The sequence below is a fragment of the Haematobia irritans genome, chromosome 4, assembly GCF_050003625.1.
Source record: "Haematobia irritans isolate KBUSLIRL chromosome 4, ASM5000362v1, whole genome shotgun sequence".
NCBI classification, from domain to species: domain Eukaryota; kingdom Metazoa; phylum Arthropoda; class Insecta; order Diptera; family Muscidae; genus Haematobia; species Haematobia irritans.
Window position 1 is genome coordinate 2388271 of NC_134400.1, and position 12692 is coordinate 2400962.

At 32.2% G+C, this 12692-nt stretch overlaps 1 protein-coding gene across 2 annotated transcripts in view; it reads right to left on the bottom strand.

The window, feature by feature from the left end:
• Positions 1-2687: 2687 nt before the first annotated feature.
• Positions 2688-12692, bottom strand: part of LOC142232929 (uncharacterized) — a 48662-nt gene continuing 38657 nt past the window's right edge. For both annotated transcript variants that reach the window (XM_075303657.1, XM_075303656.1), the window contains 6 exons: positions 6346-6412; positions 5417-5533; positions 4897-5347; positions 3861-4415; positions 3609-3792; positions 2688-3190 (listed from right to left, as the gene is read on the bottom strand). In XM_075303657.1, the coding sequence (XP_075159772.1) occupies positions 3160-3190; positions 3609-3792; positions 3861-4415; positions 4897-5347; positions 5417-5533; positions 6346-6366 (1359 nt within the window). In that variant the 5' untranslated portion in view covers positions 6367-6412 and the 3' untranslated portion in view covers positions 2688-3159. The remainder of the gene's footprint in view (positions 3191-3608; positions 3793-3860; positions 4416-4896; positions 5348-5416; positions 5534-6345; positions 6413-12692) is intronic.

A 12692-nucleotide genomic window follows, 5' to 3' on the forward strand; every position in this document is an offset into this window, starting at 1 on the left:
GATGCGAGCTTCAGTTATTTGAATATAAGTGGTTATTTATTATAAAGGTTTTGTGCTAGGTATAATGTTGCTATTAAAATATTTCTAAGATTTTATTTTTGGTGAACAGGTAACATGAAGATACGTTCTGTTTCATTCTTTCCATTAAACTGGTTAAAGGTACCAACGGTGAGTTTGCTGTAATTAAAAATTGTCTAGAAATATTCGTACATACATTCTTTCATATGATTTACATGTTCTCTTACACATATAAACATGTGCCGCAATGTTTATCTATACATAAATATCTATTAACAAAATCATATTCTATAGATGGGAGAGATGAGGTCTTTCAAATCACTTTTTTTTATAGTTCTCTTGTCATACAAACACACAGGGAGTAGTTGGGGGGGGAAGCAAATTTCTCTCTCCATTTGTTGTACAACCAATGATGCAAACTCCCGAACGACCGAAAGCACCAAAAATATATTACAATTACTAACACTCAAATGCACTACATACGTTTTTGTCAATCGAAATAATCTCTGCTCAAATTGAAAAAAACAGCAAAAGCACTAAAAGGAAACGAAAAGCACCAAATTGGTACTTTTTTGAAAATACACTAAAGAGGCACCATTGATTACGAGTTTTTACAAATAAATCTCCATATTTTATGCTCTCGTGTTGGAAAAAGAGAGCATCTCAATAATTCAGGAGAGGAAATTCCCGTTTCCATGTTTTTGGAGTAGAGATCTATATCCGCTCAGTCTCCTTACTTACTTAAAAAGTATTTTTGCATGGTATCCACCACCAACATTGCTTAAGCTTGTTAGTTTTGATTTTACTCTGGCCTCGTTCGGTTTATTTTTAATATCGCGCGGAAGTTGAGCCTTGATCATATCATGTGTGTGAATGTGTTTAGTGTTTTATTCAATTTTGTGTTCCGTTTCGCGGTATTTATTAACAAACAAAAGTGAATTCGTTGGAATATACTAAGAAAAACGGCGAGTTTAAGGTAAGTTATAAGCGAATGCATATATGTTATGTTACATTTACATTGATTGATTGCAACGAACATATAGATTTAGTAAATTATAAAACAAAACGTTTTGGAATTATAAAAATGTTATTACATTATACGACAATTTACTATTAATGGTTTTCCTGGCCATAATTTATTTTATTTATTTCCTAAATATTAATAGGACAAATATATCCATTCCAATTCATTGTCTGCTTTAGCTTCGCATAGCTTAAGCTTCAATTTATTTGCACACGTTTGCAACTTTCTGTTTACATTATATACAAAAATGTTTCCGCTCTCTTTTTCCAAGAAAATGGCAGACAAAAATCCCGCCAAAATCATTACTGTTCTGCTAGCAGTTAGCTTTATAAAATTAAATTCTCAATTGTCGCAACATTTCATACTCTTAACCTCGCTCAGCCAACAACCACCCTTTACAAAACGTTGTTGTTGTTGTTTGTAAAATCTGTTTTTGCATGAAATTCTCTTAGAATGTGAGTATAAAGAGAGTTTCTCCAAATTAGGAGTACAAATATCCATTTCTATCAAAATAGAAGAATTTTTTTTGTAGAGTTCATTGTACGGAATGCTCTTGTGTTCTCATTTCTTTACCCAAGAGAATTTCGAGAGTACAAGTTTCCGTTTCCATTTGGTGCTAAAAGCACCAAATTGGCATCACTGGCTACAACTATTAGTTGGCAGTTGTAGTTATTTGTAGTTCAATTGATCTATACTCGAATGATACTGGTTGGAGAAACAAATTTCAAGATTACAACTCCCATTTCCGACCAATCTTTTCTCTGTGTGTGTGTATGTACATATTTCCATTTTGTATATTTGTATAAATAAATTTAGACTATGTTATGTTGTAGGTAAATAATAAATATCTAGGAATTTACAATTTTAGCTTAAAAGTTGAGATTATCCACTCTATGGATCATTTGTTGTTTGTATTATAAACTAAATACAATATGCATGTAGGTATGTATGTACGTATGTATATAGCTTATAGTTAAAATAGGTAGAAAAAGGATTTAATGTTAAAGATTTTGTTTGGTTTGTTGACAATTGTTCCAGATTGTTCTTATTAAATTCATTACAGACGAAGTTTCAATACTACACAGGAAACGATATAGTTTGTAATTTATAGGAAATTTACGACAGCACTTTATTTGGAGTTAGGTAATTTTTGTAAGAAGGTGGATAGTCGCAGTCTTATGGCAGGTGAAGTCGATATCGGCCTAAGCTAACTCACCAAAGTCGACTAATCGATCATTTTAAAGTTAGAAATATCTGTCAAAAACAGTTTATGAATGTTAATAAAATAGGTACAAAAAATTTTCTATAGAAATATAAAATTTATCAAATTTTCTAAAGAAATAAAATTTTGAAAACATTTTCTATAGAAATAAAATGTTAACAAAATTTTCTGTAGAAATAAAATTTAGACAAAATTTTCTATAGAAATAAAATTTTGACAAAATTTTCTATTGAAATAAAATTGACATTTTTTATAAAAAAAATTAACAAAATATTCTATAGAAATAAAATTTTGACAAAATTTTCTGTAAAATAAAATTTTCTTCTCCAATTAGGTTTTTTTTTAATAATTTCACTGCATTTTAAAATTTCCTATAAAATATCAAAATATATAATTTTCTTGTGTGTAATAAAATAAATTTATGTATATGTGGTCTTTTACTATTTTAATTCTTTTTACATAAATGGATCTAGAATATAGTTTTAGTTTGTGTTATAAATTTTACATTAAAGAGTAAATACAAATGGAATTTAATTGTCAGATTTTTGTTTTTTGTTCATTTGGAAAATTGTTGTTGTTTTTTTAAGTTTAGTATAATGAGATTTTAGAAATCTTATATAATTGCTTATCAAATGCCAATGATGCTTGGAAAGATTTATGATTGGTAAGCTAATGAAGAAAAATATCTTCTTAGGATTAGCCTTGCTTAGCTTTTAAGCTTCTAACAAAACTTTGCAGAAAGAGCTTATCCAAATAATGGTGTATATAGGTAGTGTAGTTATTTGATTTTATATTTGTTGTTTTACAAGAAGCCTTCAATCAAAAGACAGTCATTCCTTCTACTCCAGACGTTCACTATTCATAAATTTCGCTGTATGGTGGGTGACAAGCGATTTCATCTTGTTTTCTTCACTAGACTTGCAGATCTGAAAAGAAAATCGAAGTTTTCGTTAAGCCGTTGTAAATGTATGTAATGTACAAAACAATAATAATACAGGAAGTGTTTAATTGGCCAGAAAAAAACCGTCCTTAAGAGACTAAATCTGGTATCTGCATTCAAGGAACAAACTCAGGATAATCAGGTCAAATAAAAATATTTGTATAGATTCATTTTCTCCCCCGCTGGTAGTCATTGATCTAAATTATTTACTTGGGTATCCAGATTTCGGTTATGACCGCCATGACCATCGGTTCCCTTGCACACCTCAAATATCAATACATTTCGAATTTCAAGCAGATCAGAATAAAAAGCATTTTCTAAACCCATAAGAAGTCGATTCAAGCCACCTGAGACCTTCACTTAGGCCTTAGTTAATTCATGCAATCATCGCTCAAAAAACTTACCTTCGTACACCATGTCTGGGACTTACTGGTGGTGTTCTTGCCGGTGAGGGTGGTGCTGAGGAGCCTGACGAGGCCAGTGAGAGGGTAGAATTGCGCGGTGCAGTGCATCCTAAATAAATAGCAGATCCTTTATCAGTGTCGCGCAAATCGACACGTGAGCCATGGACGGACGATGGCACGGAACCTGACGACGACAAAGACTTTTCTATAAGAGAATAGACCCAAACCTTGCAGTGTTAAGTCTCTACGCACCTGTGTACGAATGTAAACCAGCAGGACTACTGCGAGGGCGCACCGCCAAGCCACTCACCGTACTGGCACTGCGTTGTAAATTTGCTGTGCCACCAGCAGAAGCAGCAGTAGCTGCGGTACTACCACTTGCACCCGCATTTAATCTTTGCGTCTTGGGTGAATTTTCGGTTTTTCCATTGCCCGTCAAACGACTACCAGCACTACTGACACGCGGTGACCGTGTCGAGTTTCTCGAGGGTGACCGTTGCAGTTGTCGCTGCTGTTGTTGACGTTCTGCTGCTTCTTTTTTACTGGCCTCTATGGCTGCAGCATATTCAGCAGCCTCCGAGGTGGTAGGACTAAGGTGGGCCTCTTCGTCTTCAGGTATTCGATCGCCGCCCAATGAACGACGCGTAGCACTCATGCCGCCTTGACCTGAGTGCTTAGGAGAATTTGGACACGATTGAGCGGTGGTAACGCCTCCCGTCGATGCTTGTGGCCGTAGGCGTGATCGTGTTGAGGCAGATGAAGGTCGTCGGCGGAAAAGACCTTTGGTGGGGTCCATGTTGCAAACACCTGTTTCAAAAAATACACACAAAGAAAACAGAGAAAATGGAAACACACATGCAAAACTTCATCTTCATCAGGAATTCAAAATCGAGTGCAGAATGAATGATGAACGATCTGGCTCTGTAAATTATTTCAAGTAAACAAAAAGGTTTTTATTAAAGGTTTATAAAGTGTTTATACAATAATGACTGTAAGTGATTCTCAAATATTCTCTAATCAGATTCTGTTCCTGGTGATGATTCCATGGGCTTATAGAGTATAACATTTTCCATTATAACTTCACCATGATCATCTTCCATTTTCAGAGTCGTTGCCTCAAAGCCTATGAATGACAATGATTTCTTGGAATTTCTGGGGGTTTTCCATTGTTCGGTAGCAAAAGATAAAGTGTAACTAACGTTTTTGCCACTTGTGCTGTGGGCGGAGTGCTTAGTGTTATCATGGGATGATTGTGCCCCTTGTTCCTTAACATCTAATACCAACGCACCTGTGGGACATTTTTCACCACGCACACAATTCCCCTCACATATATCACGATTTTGCAAGAGCTCCTCATAGTTGTCCAGGGCAGCCATACATTTCATACGATCCAGTTTCTCCAAAGCCAACGATGGATAACGTTCCCTTAGACGTCGTCTCTCCTCACTCAAGCGGTACATTTCGAACTCTTGCAGCTGCGTTTGAAATCCCACATTGGGATTGGCCACTGCTCGACCAGCACGCACCACCTTCAAAGCATCCTTCCAAGAGAGATTTGTGGCAGTCATTATATAGGCTACGGCAACCGTGACTGAACGTGACATTCCAGCCAAACAATGGATGAGGACATTGCCCTCTCTCAAACGGGCAGCATGAATGAAATCATTGCAGACGGTAAAATATTGTGATAGATTTTGATCTGGTGTATCAGCAGCCATAACGCATAGATAGTGTTTATCCTGGGCAATATATAAAAATAGAGAGATGTTAAACTGATAGACTTTCGGGATCTGTCTGTCTCAACTTACCGGCAGTAATCGACGCGGACTATCATGTATGGCAACTATGTGGGTAATTTTGAATTTGTCCAATTGTTGGGTATCTTTGGAGTCTCGATAATTGCCTACGTAAAGACCAGGCAATACCTACAAAGAGACGTTATATGAAAAATTAAAGGAAAAATTAAATAAAAAAGAAAAATTTCTTTCAAAATCCTGTATGCCGTGTATCGACTAAATTCTTGAGAGTAAAATGAACCCTTAATTAAATTCCCCGTAAAATAAAATCCTGTCTTATACGAGACAATTTGACATTGTGGCTTTTACGATCAATCCTTATTTTCACTCAGACCAGTTATAGGAAGAAATGATGTACATTCGAAGTATGGAAATTTAGATTTTCAAGGGATTGTATTCTTTCTCCGCCTGATTCATACTTAAGACTATGGTAATATCCACTTGCTGGGGTTAAAACATGTATAGCACTCGTCCCAAAAACAATCAACCAAAATTTTAAGAAAAATTTACCAAAACATCTACAAAATTTAAAAAATCTTTTTTGAACGTTTGGTAAAATTTTTGTCAAAATTTTATTTCTACAGAAATTTTTTGAAAAATTTGATTTTTATAGAAAATTTTTGAAAAAAATTTTTATATAGAAAATTTTTGCAATCTTTTATTCCTATAGAAAGTTTTTGTAAGATTTTATTTGTAAGGATTTGTAAAAAAATCTACCATTTTTGTGGCAACCATGATAGCTAGGCGTGTTCAGATTTGATTATGGCATTTTATTTTCAATGACTAAATTTTCCAAAAATCTAATAGTTATTATTTGATTTTTTCTCGACATTTTTAGCTACAATAAAAAAAAATATGTTAGAACAACACCTTTGTTCTACTCGACCCACCCTATTGCCTACATATGTTCTATTTACTTTGGTATTGTGGGGGAAACTTACCTTGTTCATACCATTTCCCATCTTGTTGTATCATTAAAATTTTAACTTGGCAATCTTAGAGCACAATCTGAAAGAGATGAACGAAAATAAAAGTTAGGCATGGAAAATAGTATAAGAGTATTGAAGAAAAAACTAACTCCAAAAAGTAGATAAAGCTTTTGGAATATATTAGAATCCCTAAAGTATGCTTCAGTTTTTTTAATAGGATTTTCGTAGTAAAGTAAGAATATAAGAAAAGATACAAGAATGAAATTGAATTAAAAGTTTTTCCCGCAAGCAACAAAGTTTTATTTAATTTTGTGTTATGTCAAAATGAAGCCTGGATTAGAGGGCTTCCATTTGTTGAGTTAAAATTTTGTGAAGTTACGAGGTAAACCTAAAACCATCCAACATAGAATTTAGATGGTATAATAATTAAAAAAAAAATTTTTAAGCGTTCAAAGCTTTTTAATTTTTTTTTAATGAAATTTTATTTGTCGAAATCTTACATTTTTGGTACTTGGTTATATATCAAATTTACTTGTTCCTGAATTGTTATACATTCATCAAAAAATAATCAGTATCAGAAAACTGTATATCTCTACCGCAAACCATCGATGGCAGTGAAAGTCAAAGGTCATCAAGTTAGCATCTCATTTTGTTGTCGATGTCATCAGTGTCGTCATAATCTTTCGTACAGATTAAAATACGAAGAAAGAATTTTGTTTTGTTGCCCCCAGACAAACTCTGCTCTTCTGAACTCATCACATATAGTAAACGAACAAACGCTCGATATTATATAGAGCTTAGCATATTAGGGATACAAAATTCGAAGATTGAATAATCGAATTTTTGCAAAAAGAGTCGAAAACTCAAATTCGACGTTTTGTAATATTCAAAATCGACCAACTCGATTTTTGGATTTTTTTGAAAATCAGGTAATATTGTCCTTTTTGCCAAAAAAGGAAAACTCAAAGCAGTCATTTTGTAAACTTCATACTAATCGACTTTTGTTTTTTTTTTTAATCGTGTCATATCGACCTATCGAATTTTGTGCTGACCAAAATAGACCATTCGAACTTTAACGAAAAGTTGAATTTGAATTGAATGAGGAATAAGATATAAAACACTTGATGCTGAAAAATGCTCATCCAAAAATCGAAGGTGGTGACGTCAAAAATCTACTTTTCAGTTATCGCAAAAATTATTTTATTTAATTTTTTAAAAAGACTAGAAGTCTACTATTCCAAACGACTTTTTCAAAATTGCTGAAAATACATCCAAAAATTTTAAATTATCACATATCAGTTATTTTTAAAATTTAAGTTATTTTTAAAATTTTAAAGTTATTTTTTATTTTTTAAAAATCTAAAATTTAACCAAAAGACTTTTTCAAAGTAAAAAAATCGAATATTCAACCTTTTAATTTTCATTACAATCTCTATAGATTACTTTTGGGGGTCTTTTGGTGTTATTACTGTGTCATTTGTTGGCTTGAAAATAATTTTTGTTAAGTTTTTAAAAAAGACGAGGCATCGAATAATCGACTGTTCCAAATATCGAATGTCGTCCTTTTTAAATTTTGAAAAATCGAAAACTAAACCTATTGATTCTCATTGCAATCTCTATAGTATACTTTTGGGAGGACATTTGGTCATATTACTATGCCATTTGTTGGCTTGGAAAATGCATATTTGTTGTTGTTATTGTTGATGGTATCTGGTGCATTCACTAAGATGTGTGTTGTTATTATTATACTTTTGCATGCATCAGACCATTGTTATATATAAATGTTGACAGCAACAGTTTGCTGTTGACTCAACTACTCAGGGGCTTGTTAGATTTTTATATTGCCTAGTATTAGGCTTATTTGACATTGAAACCTTTCTCTTTCTCTGCAAAAAAAAACACGAAATGGGAAATATTTCAAGCCAATGTTTGAACAGATGTTTTTTTTTTTGTATGCCTTTTATTTTATATTTTCTGCATTTATTGCATATAAGACAGGGCCGTTTAGGCAGCTACCATGGCCTCAAAAATACATATAACAATTTTTTCTTTCAACAGAAGTTTGGAATATGGGAAAATCTTAAATATTCAAGTAATAAAAGAAAATCTATGAAAATAGGAGCATCATCAATGTGATATGCAGTTATCATATAGATAACAGAAGAATCGAAAATTAGGAAGAAAGTCATGAAATGGGGTTTGTCCAAACACTCCTACCATTTATAAGCCTGGTGTAAATCCCTTTTGAAATCTTTTGAATTTCTGGAGTATATAAAAACCCCCACTCGAATTCAAATCAATCCGAGCTTTTTTAGATTTGAAAGTTCGGTTTCATTGAATTTCAAAAATGAATATTTTTTTTAAATTTATAGCTTGACATTCATTCATTAAAATTTTAAAATGGTTTTATTTTTTTGTCTTCTTTCGACTCTTATTGATCGGCAAAATATGAAATGACTTTCCATTCGATATAGAAGAAATGCATTTTTTCCTTTTTTCCGAACGATGGCTTTCGTATGAGATAGGAAAACATTGGATTAGTTAATTCTGAACTTAGAACCTTTATCTCCTTTGAATTGCATCTTAAGCTGAGAACTATGTTCAGTTTTCAAGCTGAAAACCAGGTTGTTTTCACGGTTACCTTTTTAATTAATTGATTTAGAAATATAAAATTATTTACAATAAATTTCTTGGATCTTTTCCATCCACTATTTGGCAAGACTTGATCAAAATATAATCATCTTCATAAATATATTTGTACTTTTAATTTAGTGTTTTGGTGAAAAACCCGAACATAGTACTCACCCTTAATTGTATTTTTTTAATCGTGTATTCAATAAAATATTACTGTAATCTCAAATTTTGCGCCTGCCTTTAATATTGGGCCTTTGGACGTTATCTTCATTTTCCCGACAACTATTTGCTTTAGTATTTTCATTTTTTGCTTACCAAAAACTCATTTGTTAATGTCTTGACAATTATTTAAGATAATTGTAAATAAAAAAAATATTTCCCCCGAGGTATATCACGATGCCATAACAAAGCTTTGCATTCTGTTCTGAACTCGGAACTTGAATGTTTGGTTGTAGGTAATTGAAAAGGCTACAACAACTTTTGGTTGTTTCTTTTGGCGACACAAGTACCTTGTGAATTTAAAATTTCCATTTTTATGGCTGCATTCTTTTTGGGGGATTGCTGTACTGTTGCTGCAAGCAATGTCAGTTCACAACAAAAATCCACTAAGAAGCCTACCTCAAATCTCTCAAGTTGAACTTGTAGTTGGAATGAATGAGCTCCATGTATCTGCCGGGCAAAAACTAAAACCCTCGAACACACACACTCTGACAAAAATTGTGGTGGCAAAACCCACCTGACCACAACGTTCGTTATCGTATTCGATATAGAAATATTCTCGGTTTTTTTCTCGAAGAAAACTATCGAAAACGATATCGAGAATGCTTCGAAAAAAATTTCGAAAAACGTTCATCTGTCGTGCTGTTACTGCCAGCAAACTCTTCGTTTTCGAAGGCTTGCTAGTGATTCGTTAAAGAAGGTTTCGCGATATCTATAATTGATCGTTAACGAATCTATTTCGAATTCGTTTTCGTATTCGATATCATTCCGCTTTCGAAGGTTTTCTATACTGTTTTATTCCCATTTTGTTCCCATTATAAGTTGTGTAGTAAAAGAAAATTTTCAAGTTTGTTTTTATTTTATTACAACACAATATAGATAACTATAATACAAAATAATATAGATATTAGTGTTGCGAACAAAATATTTATATTTAGGAATATATATTTGAAGTGAATTAAGGCACTGCATTGACTTCTTTGCGCGGAATTTCTTATTAAGCCGGTCGTGGCTATTATTGAAAACGACTATAATGAGTAACATTTTCCTGGATACATCTGCAAATTAAACAAGAAAGAAAATTGGTAATTTTCTAAAAGATATATAAATAAATTACTTACCTTTTTAGATTCGCTAAGACACTTCACCCACACTTAACAATTTCTTAAACTGAAATGACTTTTTAATCTCTGTCTTTCTAAAAACCAAACATGGCGGAACACCAACAAATAAGCCGAAAAATATTCGTTATTACTTCGAAAAAAACAACGTTCGAAATTTGTCTATTATCGAACTTTTCTCGAATAATTCCGCGTTAATTTATTTCGAAAAATGTTCGCTTTAGCGAACCTTCGCCATTTCTCGGCACTTTGGTCGGGTGGGAAGAATCTCTCTATGACCAAGAGTTTATTTAATGATATGTTGTAAAATTTGTTTGCTTTAGCTTCCATGCTATTGAAGTTGTGTTAGTATTACTCGTTGCTGCTTGAAAACCCTTCGAGGGTAGTCTACTCTCTTGCTACATATAGGTGTGAGAGTGTACGAGATAGACTATTATTGAGTATGAGACTGTATCTAAGATGTTTTGGTGTCTTTGTTTTTGCCTTATCCATCAACATGACCGTGATTTTATTTGTTTGTGTACAATGTCAACACAATACCTACTAAAGGAAACTCCATTCAGGGTTGAGCACAAATAATGTGAACCTCCTGAAGGTCATTCTAATCATTTTAGGTGTGCTACGAATTCGAGTTGCATACTTTTAGGCTTGATTAAGAGAAATTGATTTTAACAAAGTATGTGGTGGAGCAAAGAGGTTGTATGTGTGTGAGAAGGAGAGAGAACATTTTGTATTGCTTTGACAATGATGTCTAAACGTTATATTTTAAAATAAATTTTGTTTTAGTGGTCTATGGAAGTAACCAAAAAACTGGTTCCCATATTCAAAATACAGTGAACCCACCAGGAAGGAAAATTTTGGTTAACTTTAGAAATTTTTAACAAAATTGTATTATAAACGCAGATGTCATGCCGATTTCACAAAAAATAGCAAGTATTTGTCGACAAATTCAAGAAAATGTAGAAATGTATAAATAATTATTTTTTTACTTTAAAGGAAATTTCGAAGTTTGAAAGAAAAAATTGGAGTTCAAAATTGCAAAATTGTCTTTAGTACCTTACAAAGTTCATGATGGGCGAATTTTTAGTAAAATTTACAAATTTTAAGAAATTCTGAACTATTTTGTGGGAGGCACGAACTTAGAAAATCTTTATGCTTCATTTGTGTATAGTTTTTCCCCATTTTTTAGTTCATTTAACTAACGTACTAACGTAACGAAAAAATAATAATAATAATGATCGGTTAGGTTAGTTTAGGTGACAGACCGATGTATCAGGCTCACTTAGACTATTCAGTTCATTGTGATACCACATTGGTGAACTTCTCTGATGATAATAATAATAATTTTCTTTATTTATTAAAAAAAATTAAATTGTGATATTGAATGTGGGAGGTACTAAAAGCAAAGGCTTTCTACCTAAATATTAAAAGTAATTAATTAATTCAAGAAAATTTTCTCAAAACATAATAATTCCATGAACTAAAGCCAATTTAGTGCCATATAGTTCTCATGTCTTTTTTTGAGTGCAAATGAAATTTTAGACAATAGAAATTACCTTGTGTTCTTTAAGAGCAAATAATCCATAATTTATTCGCTTATTTTCTCTTAAGATCAAAATTTTGGTAGACAAATTTTATATATCTGTACTTTAAATATTACTTAAGAAAATAAAGTAATTAATTAATTCAAGAAAATTTTCTCAAAACATAATAATTCCATGAACTAAAGCCAATTTAGTGTCATATAGTTCTCATATTTTTTTTTTTTTTTTTTTTTTGGAGTGCAAATGAAATTTTAGACAATAGAAATTACCTTGTGTTCTTTAAGAGCAAATAATCCATAATTTATTCGCTTATATTCTCTTAAGATCAAAATTTTGGTAGACAAATTTTATATATCTGTACTTTAAGTATTACTTAAGAAAATATATATCTATATATATAGTATTTGTATATATCAATTGGCAATCAATGACCTCATTCGTTGCCGGAATATTTCTGATGAAAATGTTTTGAGTTCAGCTTCAAATCCCCCATTGCTAAGAATTTCATGTGTTTAACAAATTCATTGAATCGTGAAGCTAAAAATGTCCTAAATGACGTGAAGCTTTTAGATCTTAATAAATATACATAAATTTGCCTTTCAATAAACGTATTTTTGGATATAGATTCTGGCGTTTCATTCACAAAATACACATAGACTTGCACATGCCCGGAAAAGTAAATAAAACATGACGAAGGCTTATATTGTCTTCTTATCTCACACTTGTCGGAATAGGGTTATACTCGAATCATTTGACAAATTCAAGAAAACAAATAAAGTCCCTTTAGGCACTTGTCAAAAAAAAAAATCCCTAATCATCCATCTAGGGTTTTGAATGTCAG